At 45.6% G+C, this 24,397-nt stretch overlaps 1 protein-coding gene across 8 annotated transcripts in view; it reads left to right on the top strand.

The window, feature by feature from the left end:
- CAPRIN1 (cell cycle associated protein 1) overlaps nt 1–24,397 on the top strand; it is a 590,401-nt gene that overhangs the window by 258,681 nt on the left and 307,323 nt on the right. For all 8 annotated transcript variants that reach the window (XM_069221863.1, XM_069221858.1, XM_069221857.1 and 5 more), the window contains exons 10-12: nt 1,006–1,161; nt 1,245–1,353; nt 5,170–5,231. In XM_069221863.1, coding sequence (XP_069077964.1) covers nt 1,006–1,161; nt 1,245–1,353; nt 5,170–5,231 — 327 coding nt within the window. The remainder of the gene's footprint in view (nt 1–1,005; nt 1,162–1,244; nt 1,354–5,169; nt 5,232–24,397) is intronic.

The raw sequence follows: 24,397 nt of genomic DNA, 5'->3' as shown, positions 1-24,397 counted from the left end.
TTGAAGAAAGACTAGCTGGATTGCTGATAAATGTCGGATTCTTTCATTGATTTTTTTAATTTTTTTTATTATGCAACCCATGCATATCATAGTGTACGATGCTCTAGTGGGATTTCACTTTCTGCTTAGTAAACCTGCACTGTGGAGAAACTGGAGTACAGAGCCACTTTACCGCCTTGGCCAGAGTTCAGATTACGTGATATGGGTAGCTTGCTCAAGGTGTAAAGTGGATGTAGTGTTGAGTGTATATTTCCACTGATTAACATTGACCAATGAGAATTCTAAGCCAGACAAACTGTTATAGTTCTGATATTTGAAACTATCAGACACCGAAACTGGAGAACTGTGTATAGAGTTAAGTAACATTTTTCCATCGAAAGTAACAAATGCAAATTGGGTACTCCACAGGAGAACATTCTTCCATGAGGTCAAGCTTTGAGTGGATCTCAAGTGTTCAACTGCATAAACCTGGCCAGTGTTCAATTCACGTGCCAGGAATGTGCAAGAGTGATGACTGAGGGCGTGGAGGTTCTGGCTTTGCATTTTTCCAGAGCTTCACATTTCTGTGATGTTCACTCTGCACGCCATGTACAACTAGAGGGTTATTATATTGAGATACTTTAAAAGGAATAATGATCTAATGTTGGCAATTCTTGAGATCTGTGGAAATGTAAAGTAGCCAGGATTACAAAAATAAATCTTGGAATTCTGGCAACAATCCAGTTCAGTGCAGAAAGTTTGCAAGTTATCAGTGGGGTTGCCCCTTATGTTTATAAAGTGCTTTACTTTGACTTCTGTACTCTTTACTTGGTAAGGCACCTGTAGTCCCATAGCATCTATTGGGGGGTACCTCCTATTGTGAGTATTATGGAATCTAAGAACTGTTACAGGAAAGTAACCTACTTAAAAGATGAAGTCTTGTTCATGTGCTTAGAAACATCTTGCAGTTCCTGAGAAGTTTACCTGTTTGTCGGTGTCCATCTAATTATAGTTCTTTCTCTCAAGGTTGTTAACTCGCTTCAGCAACAGCCACAAGCTACTTCTCCTTCGATTCCTGAAACACTCACACTATGTCCGGTGGTCCAGCCAGATCCAGTAGTAAGAAAACAGCGAGTACAAGACCTTATGGCACAAATGCAGGGTCCTTATAACTTTATGCAGGTGAGTTATTTTGTTTAAAAGTTGTAATAATTGGTGGCTGCTTGAAACTTGATGCAGAACCTCTCATTGTAATGTCCTTGCAGGATTCCATGTTGGAGTTTGAGAATCAGAACATTGACCCAGCTATTGTGTCCGCCCAGCCAATGAACCCCTCACAAAGTATGGATTTAACACAGATGGTCTGCCCTCCAGGTAAGTACTTAATCTCTAATCTGTGCCTTTTGTAATCTCAAATATGTATTACCTTTGCTCCTGTGCAGCTCATAGTGATACATTTGCACTTGACTGTAGCTTGAGGGCAGTTTGATGTTCTATGATTAGAATTGATTACGGATATAACCGAATGCACACATTCTCACGATATGCCAGTCCTGCCATCTGGTGGGTACCTGTTCATATAGTTAATTTTTTTTAGGTTTACTCCTCCCAGAGTGCCACAATCTAGTTGCAAAAGGCTTATTGAGGGCGTGTCAATAGCTGACCTCGAAAGCCGCTCCACCCATTTCTTTCCATTGACTTATTGTTTTGGCACTCGTATATTCTCTTGAGTTATATTCCATATTTTTGTTTTAGCTCTTCCATCAAGTCACTCTTGTGGAATGTAGCCCATTAACCATTCCTCCAACTGGCTCATTTTATTCTTCCACAAGTGGCTGCTTTTCAGAAACATTTTGTTCATGATTTTCACATTATAGAAAATAAGTTTCCACATCTTCGCCCTAAGAATCACTCTTTACGTGTGCAGTTCAACTCCACGTTGACCTCTTGTTCTTTAGCTTCCACCGCATTGCTCTGTTTGATTCTGCCTGCCCTTTGTAATTCTGCCCCCTGTTTTGATTCCCTCCACCTGCATTACATTCTTTCTCTGGTCCAACACTCTTGGTGCGCCCACATTCAAAATGATGCAGCCAGCTGTTACTCCTGTTAATTAGCAATGCTGCAGGAATGCTGTGTAGCATGGCTGAAAACGTTTGGCAAATCCAAAATTTACCAAATGCATGTTTGTCATGGCCGTAAGAGTCAAGAAACACCTTTTCAGAATTTGGATTTGTTCAGTCCTCTTCAGCCAAGGGGAGCAACACGTTGAAATTTCAAGAAATCCCAGAAAACTGTACCCTGAACCTTAACTGCCATCCAGAGTACTTTTTTCATGTTGGTATGGGAATTGTCAGTATAGCAGTCTTTATTCCCATGTAATCGAAAGTGCTTCTTAATTACAGAGTTTTTAAGATGTTTGCTAATTTATCGTAAAAGCATTGTTTAAAACTAAAGCTCAGTCAACTGTCAGTTATTAGGCTATTTGTTTCTGCCTCACTATGAGGTTATTTTTAAGACTGCTGAAGCCGTATAGTTAGACAAATACTTAAATTAATTGTGCAAATGCTGAAACAACAAATCCCCAGGACCCAGAGCTGAATGGGACAGTGGTCAGACAAAACCATGAATAGGGGACCCCATGATCATTTTTTGCAGTAGACTGCTACTTAGTCTCCCAAAAGGGAGCCATCTTAGTCCTCGAAACAAAGGCGCACCAGTTCCCAAAGAACATTGTTCAATCTCCCAGCTGCCCTAATCAAGGTTAAAGGTCTCAAACCATTGCAGGACTATAAGCAGATTTATGCAAAGCCTTGCTTCTTATTGAGATAAATTAACTTATGGGGGGTGGGTGGCTGGGGGCAGCATTGGGGGGTGTATTCATAGATTTACTGGGAAAAAAAAAAAAAAACTAAGGTTACAGGGACATTATAGTTAGGAAATAGAATTTTACAAAAAACAGAGACAGGCACTTAAAAAAACCAAAGGTTGCAGGAACGTTATGGTTTGGCTCACAGTTTAACCCTACAAGACCGTAGAAATTCACCTGTTAAAGTTGGTTATCTCCAGTAACTAACTCGTGCCCTAAGTTAACTACAACTCGTGCCCCCGCCATGCAGTTTTATTAGCAAAAAGTTAACTGTAAATACTACATTGCTAGTATGAAAGATGTTTTAAGTGCCGTAATTTGTGGGGTAATTAGCAGTGTATGGCGAGGGCTCTTGTTATAGTTACCGTGTTAGTTAGCTTGGGGCACAAGTTATAGTAACTTGAGATAACTCTAACAGGTGAATTTCTATGGTTTTGTGTGTTTAAAATGTGAGCCTAACTAATGTCCCTGTAAACATTTTTTTTTTTTTTTTCCCTAATGAATTTCTATTTTTTTTTTTTTAAAGTAATTTCCTTTACTGTACGTTAATCCAACCACCGCCGTGCACGGCCTTTGGCAACACCTGGTGGCAGTTGGCGGCAGATATTAGGAATTATAAGTCTGGCCTTATCACCCTCTCTGTGGTTAAAGGATGTTCGAGGCACAGACATCAGGAGGCTGAGAAAGCCAAGATTCAGGAGTAGAGTCCAGAAGTTGAACTGCTGTTCTTCTTTCAGACCCAGGATGCAGTTTGAACTTGAGAATTTGTCCCTGTGACTGATAACCAGTGAAAGGAATTTGCCAGTCTGATGTAAGGAGCTGAGCTGCAGCCTGTCAAATAGGCACTAGAGCAGCAAACGAGCTGTTGGAGGCTTGTGGAGGCAAATTTCCCCTAAAGAACGCAAGGAGTCTTCACACCACTGCTAAAGGATGAGTAAATGTGCTGCACATCAACATTGAGGGAACTGGGGGAAACTCATTAAAGGTGAAACTACTTCGCTCCTGACCCGCCCCTGACTTAATCAATACTGCCATGTTTCCTGACAGTGCTCAGAACCCTGGGATTACCCCATAGTCACTACTATTCTCCTCAGTGTGACTAGGACAGACTCACTGCTTATGCCAGTCACGAAGTGCCAACAAGGGCCTATCCGCTGAATAAATGTACTGGCTGCTGAAGCCCCAGCAGGAACAAGCATTGGCAAATCAAATAGGTCTCACCTTTGAGATCTGTTGGCTCTGCCAAATCCTTATGTTCATTCTGCACATCATGGGCATTGGTGACTTTGCCAGTGATTTGTAATCTGTAAAGCATCTGGGCTGCTGTGCAGCTTGTCTACAAAACAATGGCAAAGCTAATATCTCTCATAGATGACTTATTTGCTTTGCCAATGATTATCTTAGATATAGTGGTTACCAACTTGTATACCATATCAATGCAGAAAGGACTTTTAATTGTTTAGATTTTAAATGAGCCCTGTTATATTTACAAAACTAAATGCATTATAGTGGCTAACAGTTATTTGTTGCTTTAGCATCACAGCATAGGCAACCCTTTCTACACATTGTGAAATATCAGATGGTGTGTAAGGTGTATGCAGAGCTGTGTGCAAGTGCAAAATGGGGTAAACACTGACATGTATATAACAAAAGGATGTTACCACAGGCCTTTTTAGCAAAAATGGATTCTTACTTTTACACCATTGTGTTGATATTTAAGAAAAAAGTTTGATTTACTGCATCTATTAATACTTTGTCAGTCGCAATATTAGAGATGAAGGGTACTGCTTTAATATGTCAAGCACGTGATCCACACCAACATATGCTGCTAATTAACTCTTTTTGCAGCTGTGGTGTTGTAGATTCACATGCAACCCTCCCACCGACTGTCTGTACCGTACCAGTGAGAAGTTTTTAGTTGCTACATTCAGTCCATACACAGACTAATTGTGATCATAGTCAGGTAGGGCGTCTGTCCTGGTGCACTGTGGGTTTCGGCACCCTTTATTATGTGCGTGTGTTAAATAGACTTGGCAAAGAACATATTGCAGTATACTAAACCCAAGACTAGATGGCAGGAAGGTGCACAACATGTGCAGAACCTATACTGCACACCCCTAAGATTGTTTTGCAGGCAAGTAACATTTTCAGTTCTTACGAAGGCAGACATTTTGGTCCTGAAAGTTTGTACAGTAAGTTATCTTACAGCACTACAATCAATGTGAACTGACCGCACACATTTTGATTATACATTTTCATCAACTGTTTAAAATTAACCTTCTATTAGGATTGGCAATTGAATTGTCCAATTATTTCATTTTCAGTGCATGCAGAATCCAGACTTCCACAGCCTAACCAAGTTCCATTGCAGCCTGAGACTACACAGGTACAATCCAAACATTACTTTGCTCTTAATTTATCTTTCTCTTACTCCATCATTATTAGCCATGTTTTCTAGCTAAAGCAGTATCTTCATTGCTACTGAATGAAAGCTCTGGTTACCACAAATGCAGAATTAGCAATCTAGACAAAGTAAATCGTCTGAGGAGATTGATAGCGTACAATACCATTAAAAGATGCCACTTAGCAGTGTTCGTCATTTTCAAAGGGACTAGATAGCAGAACCTTTGGCTAATACCTTTTGTGATTCTACACGACTGCTCAGAACAGTTGGAACACTGTGGTTATCGCCAGTGTCTGGTAGTGTACCAGCAATTATGAAAGCTTGAAAATAGGATTAGAAATGCTTACATGTTATGGTTAGGTGTAGGCTCTTTGGGAGAGTTTAGAAGTACTGTTGTCCAACATGAGGTAAATTGACTATCTGGAAGATAAATCCACTGGGTTCTTAAAATAGCCAAACCCAAGACTGTGGTGTAGCCCAGCCTCCTAAAATAGTCCTGTCTGCATCCAAGTAGAAGAGCAAAGGTTGTCATTTCCCATCATATAGAATACAACTTGTGTATACTATTTCCCAAAATCACAAGGCCCACAAAAATCCCCTAAAGTGATGGGGCAGTTCAGGGGTGATCCAGAGTTGGTATCCACCTCTGCCCCACCATCTCTAAATATCTTGAAGCATCATAGATTATATGTAATATAAACACTAAACATACACTGCTTTCTAAAGAGCTAGCAGTGTCCATATCTTATAGCTTATGCTGGCATTTGGCATACTGGTTCAGTTCTTTTTTTTTCCCCAGCTTGTTTAAAGTAATAATTTCTAAACACTTGTAGGGGTTGTCACTGTTTCATGAAGATTTTTTCCCTCTTGTTTCATTGTAATTTGTGCTTTGTAGTCTAAATTGTCTATGCATTTGAAGTATTTCCACCTGTGTTTTTAGTATTCTGAAGGACAATTATTCTGATTTTGGCAAGCCTTCACGAATTCTAAAGTACCCCTCATATAGGAGGAAAATGAAAGCCTTTGACCCAGAGTTTGTGTGGCCTGCTTACCACTTTGATATACTACTAAGGACTCCGAAATGACAGCAACAAAGGCTGGAGAAGGAGTTTGTCAGCTTGCAAATTGGAAAACCTGGAGAAGTGAAGGGAACAAAACACACCTACAGGACTAATGTAATAGCTTCCACTGCTAATCTGTCATCTCACTTAATACATTTCCAAAGAATTATCAAAAAAGGGATGAAACTGCTTTCATCCTCATTTTGTCCGAACCCCACCACTCAGAGGCGCAGTGTTTGTAGGTTTCGATGTTGAAAACAGGTGTCATCACAACTTGTTTGCTATCTGACTGCTTCAGCTCATTGGTCTGTGCAGCTGAAGCATTCTGTCCGAGGACATCTGCATCTACCTTCTTGACATTACATCATTCTGCTTTGAGGACATAAACATTGCACTGTGCTGCTTCATTTACATCCATTGCAGAAATGTCCAGCATGGCAGTGATCACAAGTGACAAAGTGGGGCTGATCTACTGCAGATAAACCAAGAGGTACAGCAAAGTTGCAGCAGTTGAACAAGACAAATGTGTTGAATGCCTTACCATGACTGTGTTTGTAGCATAGATGAGTGTATCACGGTGCAAAACATTAAACCGGGCATGGCATACCAGTAAAAGGTCAAATATGGCCAATGGTGCATCAGCTTACTGGAGTTGCAAGCGGGTTGTTTGACAGGATTTCTGAAGCAACTGCATGTCACTCATGGTAATAGGCAGCGACATGACCACCATGTATTATTAGCAGCTGTTGAAGGCACAAGCCATTTGGCACTGGACTGCACCTCGAATTTATCTTTTAAGAGTAGCTTTCAAAGCTTCATGATGAATCTGCAGATCTGAGCAGAAACCATCAGGATATTCACACGTAGATTAACATGCACGTTCTTTACTACTACCTTGCCACCAAACAGTGATCAGTTCACCACACAGCAAAGTGCAAATGCTATACTTTCACAGCCCTATTCACTAGGAAACATGGTGTGGATCATGTGGGTCAGGTACTTTTCCATTAGTTTTTTTAAAATCCTCATTGCTTCTATTTGAACCTGATTTGTTGCCACTACTGCTAGAAGTGTTAACCTTTTGAGTAGTTGCCCTAGCAACCAGATGTACTCGGAGGAAAAGCTTCTACATCTGGAAATCTCATATTGGGAATATGGTACCTCTGCTTTTGCCTGCATCAAAGAGCGATTCTTATGCGTTAAGGAAGAGGGTGTCCAGGTAGTAAAACATGCAACACTACTGTTCTTCTGCGGAAAGACTTGGTCACTCAATTGGCAAGTACAGGATTGCATGCTGACCCCTTAGATGTGCCAACTTCTAAACGCTGTGACCAAAGTAGGCACTCCAAGTTAACAACCATCTTGTTAAATTAAGCCCAACTTGCATCTCAAACTGCCAATTTGTTGCCTGTAAAACTTTGTTCCTTCGCTGGCATGCCTGGAGCCTTCTCCACAAGACAGCTTTCTACCCTCCTGGAGAGACCTACCAACGACTCACAGGAAGGAGAATGAGGGATTGCAGGTTAGAGAGATATCACTTCCCTCCTGTAGGAAGCCACTTGAGTGCTTGCAATAAAAGGCAGGCTTCAAAGGTAAAGCAGCCTTTGAAGGGCGGATGTGTAACACCAGGGGGAGCGGCTGGATTATTGTTGAGGTAGGCTGGCATGGGGCACAGAGAGGGGAAACCAGCTTCCAAACTGGTAACCTTTGATGTAGCTGCAATCTGGGGTGGGCTAGTGAGGATCAAAAACGGAGTGGTGTCTCACCCTCTTGGGAGTGAGCACACTGGTGGATTCTGGGATAGTCGCATGTCACACTCCACAAAAAGTGGTTACCGGATGGGAGGGACCTGGTATCCCATTGGTTGCTACCCGTATCCTGGCCTGAGGGCACTTTCGGAGTGTAAAGGGGCACCCTTGGCACCCAGACCTCTGACCTCAATCGACTTGGAAGAAGGACTGACATGCTGCATGAGGGACCAGCAAAGAGGCTGCATTGACGAGGACTGCACCTGGTGGCTAGTGAAGAGGGATTGTGCCTGCCATGTCCTGCCCAGGGGGAAGCTGTCTCCAGAGGCAAGGGAACTCCACGGGCCAGCCAACTTGCATCCTGTTGCAGCACAGGAAAACAGCTGAAAAAGACTGCTGGGGCAAGTTGGTAGTCTAAAGCCTTCAAGCTGCTACAGCTACCACCGTGCAGCACTGAGGGGCAAGACCAGCGCAAATAGTTGCACCTGAGTTTGTTGAGCCCAGGAGTGCTGTTGGGATCCTCAGAAGGCAAGTTATCAAAAATGGAAGGATTGGCCTGTGTAGGAAGCTAGGTTCTGGTTTCAGTATCCCCCCAAACACACTTTTTGCCTGTTTTGTGATGCAACTTTCAGGTGCACTGGGTTCCTGCTAACCAGATCCCTATTGCCAGTGTTCCTTCCCCAAAATAAGAAACCAGGTCACATGATTCCCAAGTGGCCAGGCCCTTTAGCACCTCTAAGTCCCTAGTAAATAGTACCTCTAGTACCTAGGTACTAAAGAGGGTCCCTAAGACCTGAGCATAACTTGTACCACTCTAAGTGACCCAGCACCAACCTCATTCAAACTGCTGTTGCAGGCTGCATGACAAGGTGCTTGTAGGAAGTTGGCTCTGTATGTGCTATTTCAAAGTAAGGAATAGCATGCACAGAGTCCAAGGGTTCCCCTTCGAGGTAAGATAGTGGCAAAAAGAGATAATACTAATGCTCTATTTTGTGGTAGTGTGGTCGAGCAGTAGGCTTATCAAAGGAGTAGTGTTAAGCATTTGTTGTACATACACACAGGCAATAAATGAGGAACACACACTCCGAGACAATTCCAGCCAATAGGTTTTTGTATAGAAAAATATCTTTTCTTAGTTTATTTTAAGAACCACAGGTTCAAATTCTACATGTAATATCTCATTTGAAAGGTATTGCAGGTAAGTACTTTAGGAACTTTGAATAATTACAGTAGCATATATACTTTTCACATAAAACACAAACAGCTGTTTTAAAAGTGGACACAGTGCAATTTTCACATTTCCTGGGGGAGGTAAGTATTGTTATTTTTAGCAGGTAAGTAAATCACTTACAGGTCTCAGTTTTGCGTCCAAGGTAGCCCACCGTTGGGGGTTCAGAGCAACCCCAAAGTTACCACACCAGCAGCTCAGGGCCGGTCAGGTGCAGAGGTCAAAGAGGTGCCCAAAACACATAGGCTTCAATGGAGAGAAGGGGGTGCCCCGGTTCCGGTCTGCCAGCAGGTAAGTACCCGGGTTTTGTAGGGCACCGGGGGGGACACAAGTCCACACAGAAAGTACACCCTCAGCAGCGCGGGGGCGGCCGGGTGCAGTGTGCTAACAAGCGTCGGGTTCTCTGTAGGTTTCAATGGGAGACCAAGGGGTCTCTTCAGCGGTGCAGGCAGGCAAGGGGGGGGGGGGGGCTCCTCGGGGTAGCCACCACCTAGGCAAGGGAGAGGGCCTCCTGGGGGTCACTCCTGCACAGAATTTCCGATCCTTCAGGTGCTGGGGGCTGCGGGTGCAGGGTCTTTTCCAGCCGTCGGGAAATGGAGTTCAGGCAGTCGCGGTCAGGGGGCGCCTCGGGATTCCCTCTGCAGGCGTCGCTGTGGGGGCTCAGGGGGGACAACTTTGGTTGCTCACGGTCTTTGAGTCGCCGGAGGGTCCTCCCTGAGGTGTTGGTTCTCCACCAGTCGAGTCGGGGTCGCCAGGTGCAGTGTTGCAAGTCTCACGCTTCTTGCGGGGAGTTGCAGGGGTCTTTAAATCTGCTCCTTTGAAACAAAGTTGCAGTTCTTTTGGAGCAGTGCCGCTGTCCTCGGGAGTTTCTTGTCTTTCTTGAAGCAGGGCAGTCCTCTGAGGATTCAGAGGTCGCTGGTCCTTGGGAAAGCGTCGCTGGAGCAGGTTTCTTTGGAAGGCAGGAGACAGGCCGGTAGGTCTGGGGCCAAAGCAGTTGGTGTCTTCTTTTCTTCCTCTGCAGGGGTCTTTCAGCTCAGCAGTCCTCTTCTTGTAAGTTGCAGGAATCTAAATTCTTAGGTTCAGGGAAGCCCTTAAATACTAAATTTTAGGGCGTGTTTAGGTCTGGGGGGTTAGTAGCCAATGGCTACTAGCCCTGAGGGTGGGTACACCCTCTTTGTGCCTCCTCCCAAGGGGAGGGGGTCACATTCCTATCCCTATTGGGGGAATCCTCCTTCTACAAGATGGAGGATTTCTAAAAGTCAGTCACCTCAGCTCAGGACACCTTAGGGGCTGTCCTGACTGGCCAGTGACTCCTCCTTGTTTTTCTCATTATCTCTCCTGGACTTGCCGCCAAAAGTGGGGGCTGTGTCCAGGGGGCGGGCATCTCCACTAGCTGGAGTGCCCTGGGGCATTGTAACACGAAGCTTGAGCCTTTGAAGCTCACTGCTAGGTGTTACAGTTCCTGCAGGGGGGAGGTGTGAAACACCTCCACCCAGAGCAGGCTTTGTTTCGGTCCTCAGAGAGCACAAAGGCTCTCACCGCATGGGGTCAAACTCGTCTCTCAGCAGCAGGCTGGCACAGAACAGTCAGTCCTGCACTGAACAATTGGGTAAAATACAGGGGGTATCTCTAAGATGCCCTCTGTGTGCATTTTTTTATAAATCCAACACTGGCATCAGTGTGGGTTTATTATTCTGAGAAGTTTGATACTAAACTTCCCAGTATTCAGTGTAGCCATTATGGAGCTGTGGAGTTCGTTTTTGACAGACTCCCAGCCCATATACTCTTATGGCTACCCTGCACTTACAATGTCTAAGGTTTTGCTTAGACACTGTAGGGGCATAGTGCTCATGCACATATGCCCTCACCTGTGGTATAGTGCACCCTGCCTTAGGGCTGTAAGGCCTACTAGAGGGGTGACTTACCTATGCCACAGGCAGTGGGAGGTTGGCATGGCACCCTGAGGGGAGTGCCATGTCGACTTAGTCATTTTATCCCCACTAGCACACACAAGCTGGCAAACAGGGTGTCTGTGCTGAGTGAGGGGTCCCCAGGGTGGCATAAGATATGCTGCAGCCCTTAGAGACCTTCCCTGGCATCAGGGCCCTTGGTACCAGGGGTACCAGTTACAAGGGACTTACCTGGATGCCAGGGGGTGCCAATTGTGGAAACAATGGTACATTTTAGGTGAAGGAACACTGGTGTTGGGGCCTGGTTAGCAGGGTCCCAGCACACTTCTCAGTCAAGTCAGTATCAGGCAAAAAGTGGGGGGTAACTGCAACAGGTAGCCATTTCTTTACAGTGCTCTCAAAAGTGAAAGCATTGCACGCAACCTGTGTGCCGTGTCCCCTAAAACACTGTACTTAATAATTGTAAGTCACGCCTACAGCAGATTTTACAGCCCTATGGCAGGGTGCATTATATTACACGCGTGGCCATATGGTTGATTCTTAGACATAGTAAATGTGCAGGGAAGCCATAATAAATACATGTGCTTGACACTGATCAGTACAAGTTCCCCAGCTACATGATGGCTTCACTGAAACTAGGGATGTTTGTTATCAAACATGTTGAATTAATAAAACATCACTGATTCCATTGGATATAATAATACAAGCACCTTAGAGGTGCCCCCTGAAAACCTACTAACTGCTGGTGGGCTCCCTGGCTAGTTCTAGCCAGCCTGCCACCAACAGACAGGATTCTTACTGCCAAGGGTGAGAGCATTTGCTCTCTGGAGGTCAGAAACAAAGCCTGCTCTGGCTGGGGTGTTACCCATCTCTTCCAACAAGATGACCTGCAATTCTCCATTCCAAGGCAGGAGGCAAATCTGACTTTCTTCAAAGGAGCACATCTAACTTGGTGCCGGCCTAACTGCTGCACTCGACCCTCTGAGTAAGTGACCTGTCCTGCTGCTGCAGTCTGCAAGAAACTGGTTGAGCTGCTAGTGCTTTGCCATTCGCCAGGAGGAACTCCCTTGGAGTAGAAAGGTACCTTTGCAACCTGACCATTTGCATTTAGTAATTATCAACAATGTTCTTGATAATTACTGAATAGTGTTTCATATCCCTTCCCACACACATGGCCTGAGAACACACCACACATATAAATAAGAAAGGTCTAAATATTTCTCGAGCAACCCAGTGAATAACACTGACCAAATAGGCTGTCGCTGTGGCACAGGAGCCAGACTCCCATCTCAGATAACCAGTCAGATCACAAATGCTCTGGCATTGTGGGATCACAGATCTTTGTGACATCTTTACGTATTTCCCTTTCTTAAATACAGATACTTCACAGTATTTCAACAGTAAACAATTGGACTAAGATACATCCCTAACAGACTGCATATGAAATCACATACTCATACTAGTGCATAACCAGAAAGTGAAAAGTCCCTTCTTCAAATGGTGAATCATAGAAAAGCCAATACCCTTATTGTTCTTGGACCAATACTCCATAGAAGACACCCATACCATATTCAGTAGACATACCTGAACTATCAACCGCTGTCTCCTGGCTTCTGAAACACAATCACATTGAATGTTACTGAAATGTCACATCTCATTTTCGAAAAAAAGGAACTTTATTATCCATATTGGTTGCCACTGTACTGCTTTAGGAGGCCTCGGTCTACAAAGTTCCCAAAAGCTTAAAAGGAAGTGGGAAACTGTTGTTTTGAGTAAAAGTAGCATCATTGATCAAAGGACCATTAGAAAGTCCTACTTGCTGCAAGAAATGTGGAGTAATGATCCTGATCAAATGTCTGCCACATAACTCTCTCAGAGATAGCCACTGATGCCAGAAGAGGGAAGGAGAGGATGGATGGACCGAGACAGATCGGTCAAAACCAGTGATTTGCTTCCTACAAGTAAGGTACTACTCCGACCATACAGATACATTGGAAAACATCATCCTCATTTTGCTATGTATTTCCCATTTTTTCCTGATGTAGCAATTGTAGTAATGACTGCCCTTTTTCCACTACATGAATCTTGCCTCGTGTATGCCTTCGTGATATCTGTGTCCAAGAATATCGTGCTCACTTTATCTTATGTCCAATATAACTACCAAGTGACACATCAGGATCTTCTAACACTTCATCTCTCCAATGTTTTTAGAACCGCCTTAAACTCAAAATAGTATACCATTTAACATATATAACAGGTTTTCCATCAGTATTAACTTGACATGATGGAAAAGGCTTTCTCCTATGAAGAGTTATTCTGCATAAGTGAACAGGGGCTTGGTCTAGAAATTCCAAGGTGCTCTATCTAGGTTAGTGGTTGAGCAGCATTAGGCTTTTCAGAGAGGAGTGTTAGACATTTGCTGCATGCAATAAATGAAACATGTGACTCAAAGGAGATCCAAACCAATTTATAAAAATGACTCCTATCTTTATATAACTTTAGGCATGAAGACCATCATGATCGGGTATGTACGTTTCAAGTTCTGAATTTTTACAGGTTTGAAAAATCAACAGTTCTGAAGCAGTAATGTTATCCCTTTGAGGAAAGGCATATACTGCATATAGATACTTTTCAGCAAGTTACAGGACCAACCTTCCGGACTTAAGATGAGGATGGGGAAGGGTCCAAGCCAGCACCAACTGCTCACCTCTGGAGACACTAGGGCGTCCAGGTGCAGAGGTGCTTTTCAGCCTCTGGTGCCCTAATGTTATCCTTTGACGAATGGTCCAGTTAGGCAAATGCTACAAGCTGGGACTTAGGGACCAGTACAGCTGAAACAACAAGGGGGGCTCAGATCTCACATGGCCTGGGGACATAGGGACACCTTTGGTCCTCGGACATTTATTGTGTACAGTCGAATGAGGCACACACTTGAGGAGATCCACGTTAATTTAGAAAATATCACGTTTTTATATGTATTTTGAAACCAAGATCTTCGTAAATAGGGGTGTACTTTGTTTTGAGATCACTTTTTTTGTAAGTATACAGAAATACACTTGTTTCACCTTTAAAGCAGTAATGTTATCTAAGAACAAACCAATACTGCATGCGGTACTTAGCAGTGTCTTACAGGACTTCTTCTGCATTTTAAGGTAAGTAATGGGGCAAGGTCCAAGGCAGTACAAACAGGTCACCTCAGTCTGCTCTGGGGCATCTGTTTGGAGAGGTGCTTTTCATCAGCTGTTGGCCAGTTTAATCAATGGGGAACGGGTTGGTTCAAAAGAGGCTGCATGTAAGCACTCTGGGCCAGTACAGGCGAATGCTCAGGGGCACTTAGCCCTTGAGTGTCTCGGGCATGCAGAGACACAGTTGCCCACTTCAACTTGGGTGGGTTTTTGGGGCTTTTGTGCAGTGGTGCCTTATCCAGCAGTCGTGCTGTGGGAGGCACTTGCGGTTTTTGGTGGCAGACAAAAACAGGTTGCAGGTCTCTGGGGAACTAGTCAGGCATAACCCCATCCCAGAGTTCCTAGTTCTACCAAAAACAGAATGGTGGAGCTCTTCCTTCGTGGAGCATATCAAAGAACCTGCCACAGGGGTGTGAGTAGACTGGTAGTGCAACACGCCTACCTGCATAACTAATTTCCTGGCTGTATTGGTGCCAAATGATCCTCAGGGAATGTGTGGCATTTCCCAGACCTGGCGGCAGGGGCTTTGAAGTCTCTTGCCTTAGTATGCAGATTCATTAACCATCCTCCTGGAGGAGTTAACACCTTCCTCTGGAGCAGGCATTGTTTCTGACCTCGAGAGTGTGGGCGCTCACCTCCAGGGAGTTAGAAACTTGTCTGTGGTGGCAGGCTAGCCGATACCAATCAGCCAGCACACTAGAGGACTAGTAGGCTTTCAGGGGACCAAAAATCACTTCCAGGACAGTGGCCGTCGAGTAGGTATCTGGCGGTGGTCGACTCTCAAAAAGAGACATTAAGCCAGTGGCTCGCATATTCCCAAGGAACCTGACCCCCTATTTAGAAGGGTTTTCATCCACTCAGGTTTTCAGTAGTGTAGCATGTGAAGTAAGTTGCTTTTTGTCCTGTATACTCAATCAAGGACTAATCTTGTAGTTTTAGGAGTTCTGGTTTGGTCCTGATGAAGCACCACCCGTTCTGGTTGGACTTTTTTTTAGGCGTGAAACATGTTGACCTCATACTATAGCTAGAGGGAAAGTGTCGTTTGTTAGCTATTTTGGATTGTTAGAGTGGTGGTACATTGTTTCCTTCCCAATCTGCTTTGTTTTTTAATCTTGACCTAAATAAAATGAATTTTTGTTGAGGTTCTTGAGCCAATTTTACCCTTCTTTTCTCCTGCTCTTTCTTACAGTAGACTTACTTTATCCCTACTGGGTTCTATCACGGCACACGCTTCAAGATCTCCGGCAAAGAGCCCCCATGTGAGGCCTGTCAGACATTGCAGCGCCATTCTGACGAGGAGCTAGCCCTATGATAAAACATGACATCCAGTGGATGTGTGAGGGCTCTTGCGTCTAATATTAGAAGTGCCCTGAGCACTTGTGCCCTGTTTTTTCTGTTCAGGAACAGTGTACCTTTTTGATTTTTGGTTATAGTTAGGGAGGCTGTACACTGGACCTGATTAATCTCCCTGCCTCCCCCCCCCCCACCCCCCCCCCCCCCCCCCCCCCCCCCCCCCAATTGTTTGTTTTGGGTTTCAGGGGACACAACTACGGTGCTCTGAGTGAAAGTCATAATAAATGCAATACTGGCATCAATATGGGTTTATTTAGATGATGTGTTTGATACCAAACACCATAGGTTTCAGTTAAGCCATTATGTAGCTGAGTAACTCGTAATGAACAGTGCCTAGTAGATACCTTAAGATGGCTTCCCTGTTCACTTACTATACCTAGTAATAGAATTAGACATCACAGTGACATCTGATGATGCTGATACGTCCTCACATATGTCACTTGCTATAGGGCTCTAAGGCCTGCTGTAAGGGTGACTTACATATATTACATGCAGTGATTGTGGCATAGCGAACACAATGAGTGTGCCATGTAATGTTTTCACTCATGGTTTTCATCATGACACGCAGGCTGCAGTGGCACGCTCTGTGGCACAATACCTGCTGCAGCTCTTAGGGGCACCCTCTTTAGTACCCATGCCTTAGGTACTCAGGGTACCATTTACTAGGCATTTACAGGGGTGCTAAGGTGTGAGCCGATTGGCTTACAATTAGATTAGTTTACCTTGTTTTAGGGAAAGAGCACTGGCATTGGGGACCTGGTTAGCAGTAACCAGGTGCACCTTCAGTCGAAAAACCTCAGTACCAGTGGCAAAAAGTGAGGGTGACCACATCACAAAGGGCACTTTCTTACAGTGACCATCACCAAAAAGGTCTGCTTTCCTACACCTAGTATTGCCACTTTCCTGGTTGTCTAAAGGGCAGTTCTGCGTCAATATTCGGTGCTGCTGACTCGCCATTAGGCAGATTTTGACGATTATAGATGTGCCCTCTGTTCGGTCTACAGCAGTTCTGGATGTTTCTTTATATTGTGAGAGTCTGACTCTGGTCACACATTTTGTGACCTAGTGGAGCAGACAGTTCAGTGAAGTGGGAGCTGTTTATACAGCAGCCCGTCTAGCTTTAGCAGGGTGTAGTTATCCTGGAGCTCGTCCAGGATCCACCCTCTAAATTGGTTTTCCTAGTCGCAATAACAGTGTAGAATTAGAGATTCAAGCAGTGTCTATTGTGGAATTATACTTGCTGAGGAACTGGTTTATGGAATGCACTAGTTTAAACTTTGAAAGGCTGTATCACCATTCCCCATCTTTCGATCTATTGAATTGCCTTTCTTTTTAAATCTGTTTGTAGCAGGCTAGTCCACAAAACAAGCTAGATGTCAGGCACACAGTGTTGTATTGAGCAGATTCAAGTGCTTTGTGAAACTGAATAGTTTGCTGCCTTCTCAGACTACATTTAGGTACACCTAGCTCGAAGACAGGGCTTTCAAGGTGTATTGTAAAGTGCCTTCAGATGTTAAGCCAAGAGTAAATGTAATCTTCATATTACCACTAGAATTCAGTACATATAGCAAAAGAGCTGCAACGTGTTTTTTGGGCAATGTACAGCTGGCAGACATTTGCAAAGCTGCAAATATGTGCAAACATGTTAAACATTCACTGAACATGGACATTCAAACAAGAGAAAATGGCTTAAACGTGTTTCAAATACCTCTAATACTTTGTGCAAGTCACTCCTTTAAGGGAAGATGAATACTACCTTACAATGTATGCATATTATGTCATCTGCAAAAACCACTTCAAACTTTTTTTTTTTTTTAGTGTTGTACGCTGAGATGAGCTCAACCTGCCTCCCCGATCTAGAAACTAGTCAGAAGCTAATAACAAATTCTTTATTCACAAATAGAGATATCTTCTCAATAAAGTGGAAAAAATCTGAGGTGGGGTGTTGCTGGATGCGTTGTTGGTTTTTGTGGTGCAAAACATTACTTGACTTATTCCGCAGCTCTTTTTGGGGCTGGTTTTCAAAGGCAGATTTTATACAGGGCCGCCGTCCAACATTTGCATTAGGCTAACTGTAGGAAGTTGGCTCTGTATGTGCTATTTCAAAGTAAGGAATAGCATGCACAGAGTCCAAGGGTTCCCCTTAGAGGTAAAATAGTGGTAAAAATAGATAATACTAATGCTCTATTTTGTGGTAGTGTGGTCGAGCAGTAGGCTTATCCAAGGAGTAGTGTTAAGCATTTGTTGTACATACACATAGACAATAAATGAGGTACACACACTCAGAGACAAATCCAGCCAATAGGTTTTTATATAGAAAAATATCTTTTCTTAGTTTATTTTAAGAACCACAGGTTCAAATTCTACATGTAATAGCTCATTCGAAAGGTATTGCAGGTAAGTACTTTAGGAACTTCAAATCATCAAAATTGCATGTATACTTTTCAAGTTATTCACAAATAGCTGTTTTAAAAGTGGACACTTAGTGCAATTTTCACAGTTCCTAGGGGAGGTAAGTATTTGTTAGTTTTACCAGGTAAGTAAGACACTTACAGGGTTCAGTTCTTGGTCCAAGGTAGCCCACCGTTGGGGGTTCAGAGCAACCCCAAAGTCACCACACCAGCAGCTCAGGGCCGGTCAGGTGCAGAGTTCAAAGTGGTGCCCAAAACACCTAGGCTAGAATGGAGAGAAGGGGGTGCCCCGGTTCCGGTCTGCTTGCAGGTAAGTACCCCGCGTCTTCGGAGGGCAGACCAGGGGGGGTTTTGTAGGGCACCGGGGGGGACACAAGTCCACACAGAAATTTCACCCTCAGCGGCGCGGGGGGCGGCCGGGTGCAGTGTAGAAACAAGCGTCGGGTTCGCAATGTTAGTCTATGAGAGATCTCGGGATCTCTTCAGCGCTGCAGGCAGGCAAGGGGGGGGGTTCCTCGGGGAAACCTCCACTTGGGCAAGGGAGAGGGACTCCTGGGGGTCGCTTCTCCAGTGAAAGTCCGGTCCTTCAGGTCCTGGGGGCTGCGGGTGCAGGGTCTCTCCCAGGCGTCGGGACTTTAGGTTCAAAGAGTCGCGGTCAGGGGAAGCCTCGGGATTCCCTCTGCAGGCGGCGCTGTGGGGGGCTCAGGGGGGACAGGTTTTGGTACTCACAGTATCAGAGTAGTCCTGGGGTCCCTCCTGAGGTGTCGGATCTCCACCAGCCGAGTCGGGGTCGCCGGGTGCAGTGTTGCAAGTCTCACGCCTTTTGCGGGGAGCTTGCAGGGTTCTTTAAAGCTGCTGGAAACAAAGTTGCAGCTTTTCTTGGAGCAGGTCCGCTGTCCTCGGGAGTTTCTTGTCTTTTCGAAGCAGGGGCAGTCCTCAGAGGATGTCGAGGTCGCTGGTCCCTTCGGAAGGCGTCGCTGGAGCAGGATCTTTGGAAGGCAGGAGACAGGCCGGTGAGTTTCTGGAGCCAAGGCAGTTGTCGTCTTCTGGTCTTCCGCTGCAGGGGTTTTCAGCTGGGCAGTCCTTCTTCTTGTTGCAGGAATCTAATTTTCTAGGGTTCAGGGTAGCCCTTAAATACTAAATTTAAGGGCGTGTTTAGGTCTGGGGGGTTAGTAGCCAATGGCTACTAGCCCTGAGGGTGGGTACACCCTCTTTGTGCCTCCTCCCAAGGGGAGGGGGTCACAATCCTAACCCTATTGGGGGAATCCTCCATCTGCAAGATGGAGGATTTCTAAAAGTTAGAGTCACTTCAGCTCAGGACACCTTAGGGGCTGTCCTGACTGGCCAGTGACTCCTCCTTGTTGCTTTCTTTGTTCCCTCCAGCCTTGCCGCCAAAAGTGGGGGCCGTGGCCGGAGGGGGCGGGCAACTCCACTAAGCTGGAGTGCCCTGCTGGGCTGTGACAAAGGGGTGAGCCTTTGAGGCTCACCGCCAGGTGTCACAGCTCCTGCCTGGGGGAGGTGTTAGCATCTCCACCCAGTGCAGGCTTTGTTACTGGCCTCAGAGTGACAAAGGCACTCTCCCCATGGGGCCAGCAACATGTCTCTAGTGTGGCAGGCTGCTGGAACCAGTCAGCCTACACAGATAGTTGGTTAAGTTTCAGGGGGGCACCTCTAAGGTGCCCTCTGTGGTGTATTTTACAATAAAATGTACACTGGTTTCAGTGTGCAGTTATTGTGCTGAGAAGTTTGATACCAAACTTCCCAGTTTTTAGCCATTATGGTGCTGTGGAGTTCGAGTAAAACAGACTCCCAGACCATATACTCTTATGGCTACCCTGCACTTACAATGTCTAAGGTTTTGTTTAGACACTGTAGGGGCACAGTGCTCATGCACTGGTACCCTCACCTATGGTATAGTGCACCCTGCCTTAGGGCTGTAAGGCCTGCTAGAGGGGTGTCTTACCTATACTGCATAGGCAGTGAGAGGCTGGCATGGCACCCTGAGGGGAGTGCCATGTCGACTTACTCATTTTGTTCTCACTAGCACACACAGGCTTGTAAGCAGTGTGTCTGTGCTGAGTGAGGGGTCTCTAGGGTGGCATAAGACATGCTGCAGCCCTTAGAGACCTTTCTTGGCATCAGGGCCCTTGGTACTAGAAGTACCAGTTACAAGGGACTTATCTGAATGCCAGGGTGTGCCAATTGTGGATACAATGGTACATTTTAGGTGAAGGAACACTGGTGCTGGGGCCTGGTTAGCAGGGTCCCAGCACACTTCTCAGTCAAGTCAGCATCAGTATCAGGCAAAAAGTGGGGGGTAACTGCAACAGGGAGCCATTTCTTTACACAAGCCCCCCCCAGCCCACAGGCCAGGAGACTCAGCCCAAGCTGGGAGAGTCTTCCTAGTCTGTCAGGCGAGGAAGAGTAGGAGAAATAGGCTGGTTAGTTGCAGGGCCTACTCTGCCTTACATCCTTCTGTTCAGGTCATTCCCTTTGGGGAACTGACCCACTTCCACAGTGATAGGACCTAGTCTGAATTGCCTCTTGTCTGCCTCTTCAATGTCTCCACCCATTCTTTTTATTTTGGGTTTAGAGGTATCCACCTCTGCTAATCTTATCTTAGCCAGGGTCATCCCTAGCTTACCCAAAGAGGTTACCCAGAGCTGGAGTAACCCCACCATGACCAACAGGGTCAGGGGGCCTAACTTGCTATTTGGCATGGGGTCTGACCACCATGCCAAGGATAGTGCAGCCATAAAGGCTAACACCCAGCAGAGGCCACTGACAGCTGTCAGTGCCCAGAACCACACCTTTAGCTCTTCACCTAAAAGGGAAGGGGCTAAGTTACAGGCCTCTTTGGGTTCAGGCTGCCTGTCTGCTGTATTAGAGTGGGGGGTTACCACATCTTGTAGTAAACACCCTTCTTCCACTCTTTCTTCTGTTAGCTGAGGAGCCACCCACTCAGGTTTAACAGTTGCCTGACTAGCCAGGACTTCTTGTGGGTCAGGTTGGACTTTATCAGGGCCATTTTTGGAGTTCTCCCCTACTGGAGCAGAATCTCCTTGGCTTGCTGTAACCTTGGCTAAAGGTTGTCCACCCTTCCTACTCTGTTTTCTTTTCTTCTTCTTCTGGGGCCTGCTTGCATTTACTGCAGAGGCAGGACTTCCAGAATCCTTGGGAGAGGACTGGCACTGGACCAGTTCCTCTCTTGGGCTCTGACTAACCTCTGGGTAGTCATTTCCAAGGAGACAATCAAGGGGGAGGTCTGTACTGACTACTACCCTTCTCCAGCTAAGAGTGCCACCCACTTCTATGGGCACTAAAGCCACAGGCCTCTTAGTGACCCTGTCTAGGCTAACTCTTACCCTGGCAGTCTCACCTGGGATGTACTGGTTTGAGAGCACCAGCCTCTCATGCACAATAGTGTGACTGGCACAAGTGTCTCTCAGGGCAGTGGTTGGGATTCCATTCACCAGTAGGTGGTGGAAGTGTCTACTTCCCTCTGGAATCTCCAACTCACCTGTTGGGCCCTGTTTCCAGTTGAAGGCTATGAAGACCTCCTCATCTGAGGAGTCATCTCCCATGGCTACACTGGTTACCCCTGGAATTTTGTTCTGGGGTTTGTTTTTGGGACAAGAAGTGTCCTTGGTGTGGTGCCCAGACTGTTTACAGTTGTGGCACCATGCCTTAGTGGCATCCCAGTTCTTACCCTGGTACCCACCTTTGTTTTGGGTTGTGTCTCTGGGCCCACCCACCTGGTCTGGTTTTTGGGGGCCTGCAGGGGACTCTTTTTCTTTGTTTCTAGTGTCACCCACTTTCTCCTGGGGAGGCTTTGTAACCCCTTTCTTTTGGTCACCCCCCAGTGGAAGTTTTGGTTACCCTAGTCTTGACCCAGTGGTCTGCCTTCTTTCCCAATTCTTGGGGAGAAATTGGACCTAGGTCTACCAGATACTGATGCAACTTTTCATTGAAGCAGTTACTTAAAATGTGTTCTTTCATAAACAAATTATAAAGCCCAACATAGTCACACACTTCATTTCCAGTTAACCAACCATCTAGTGTTTTTACTGAGTAGTCTACAAAATCAACCCAGGTCTGGCTCGAGGATTTTTGAGCCCCCCTGAATCTAATTCTATACTCCTCAGTGGAGAATCCAAAGCCCTCAATCAGGGTACCCTTCATGAGGTCATAAGATTCTGCATCTTTTCCAGAGAGTGTGAGGAGTCTATCCCTACACTTTCCAGTGAACATTTCCCAAAGGAGAGCACCCCCAGTGAGATCTGTTTACTTTTCTGGTTACACAAGCCCTCTCAAAAGCTGTGAACCATTTGGTGATGTCATCACCATCTTCATATTTTGTTACAATCCCTTTGGGGATTTTTAGGATGTCAGGAGAATCTCTGACCCTATTTAAGTTGCTGCCACCATCGATGGGACCTAGGCCCATCTCTTTTCTTTCCCTTTCTATGGCTAGGAGCTGCTTTTCCAAAGCCAATCTTTTGACCATCCTGGCTAACAGGGGGTCATCTTCACTGGAGTTATCCTCAGTGATTTCAGAGGTGTTGGTCTCTCCTGTGAGGGAACCAGCATCTCTGACTATTATTTTTGGAGTCAGGGTTTGAGGGACCCTGTTCTCCCTAGATAGGACTGGTAGGGGGGAATTTTCCTCCAAGTCACTATCCTCTTCCTCTGAGTTGCCACCCTCAGAGGGGTTGGCCTTTTCAAACTCTGCCAAAAGCTCCTGGAGCTGTATTTTGGTAGGTTTGGGGCCCATTGTTATTTTCTTTATTTTACAGAGTGACCTTAGCTCCCTCATCTTAAGATGGAGGTAAGGTGTGGTGTCGAGTTTCCACCACAGTCACATCTGTGCTAGACATTTTGCTTCTAAAAGTTGGAATACTTTTTAAGAATCTACAACTGGTTCTAGAATCTAATTCAAACTTTTACAAACTTTTAAACTCTAAAAGAAATGCTAAACAGGATCTAACACAAGGCCCTAGCAGGTCTTTTAAGAATTTAGAAAACTTTTCAAATTGCAAAAATCAATTTCTAATGACAATTTTGGAATTTGTCGTGTGATCAGGTATTGGCTGAGTAGTCCAGCAAATGCAAAGTCTTGTACCCCACCGCTGATCCACCAATGTAGGAAGTTGGCTCTGTATGTGCTATTTCAAAGTAAGGAATAGCATGCACAGAGTCCAAGGGTTCCCCTTAGAGGTAAAATAGTGGTAAAAATAGATAATACTAATGCTCTATTTTGTGGTAGTGTGGTCGAGCAGTAGGCTTATCCAAGGAGTAGTGTTAAGCATTTGTTGTACATACACATAGACAATAAATGAGGTACACACACTCAGAGACAAATCCAGCCAATAGGTTTTTATATAGAAAAATATCTTTTCTTAGTTTATTTTAAGAACCACAGGTTCAAATTCTACATGTAATAGCTCATTCGAAAGGTATTGCAGGTAAGTACTTTAGGAACTTCAAATCATCAAAATTGCATGTATACTTTTCAAGTTATTCACAAATAGCTGTTTTAAAAGTGGACACTTAGTGCAATTTTCACAGTTCCTAGGGGAGGTAAGTATTTGTTAGTTTTACCAGGTAAGTAAGACACTTACAGGGTTCAGTTCTTGGTCCAAGGTAGCCCACCGTTGGGGGTTCAGAGCAACCCCAAAGTCACCACACCAGCAGCTCAGGGCCGGTCAGGTGCAGAGTTCAAAGTGGTGCCCAAAACACCTAGGCTAGAATGGAGAGAAGGGGGTGCCCCGGTTCCGGTCTGCTTGCAGGTAAGTACCCGCGTCTTCGGAGGGCAGACCAGGGGGGTTTTGTAGGGCACCGGGGGGGACACAAGTCCACACAGAAATTTCACCCTCAGCGGCGCGGGGGCGGCCGGGTGCAGTGTAGAAACAAGCGTCGGGTTCGCAATGTTAGTCTATGAGAGATCTCGGGATCTCTTCAGCGCTGCAGGCAGGCAAGGGGGGGGGTTCCTCGGGGAAACCTCCACTTGGGCAAGGGAGAGGGACTCCTGGGGGTCGCTTCTCCAGTGAAAGTCCGGTCCTTCAGGTCCTGGGGGCTGCGGGTGCAGGGTCTCTCCCAGGCGTCGGGACTTTAGGTTCAAAGAGTCGCGGTCAGGGGAAGCCTCGGGATTCCCTCTGCAGGCGGCGCTGTGGGGGCTCAGGGGGGACAGGTTTTGGTACTCACAGTATCAGAGTAGTCCTGGGGTCCCTCCTGAGGTGTCGGATCTCCACC

The sequence above is a fragment of the Pleurodeles waltl genome, chromosome 3_1 (genome assembly GCF_031143425.1).
Source record: "Pleurodeles waltl isolate 20211129_DDA chromosome 3_1, aPleWal1.hap1.20221129, whole genome shotgun sequence".
Classification (NCBI taxonomy): domain Eukaryota; kingdom Metazoa; phylum Chordata; class Amphibia; order Caudata; family Salamandridae; genus Pleurodeles; species Pleurodeles waltl.
Note: the sequence above shows the minus strand (reverse complement) of the source record. Positions and strands in the feature narration are given on the sequence as shown.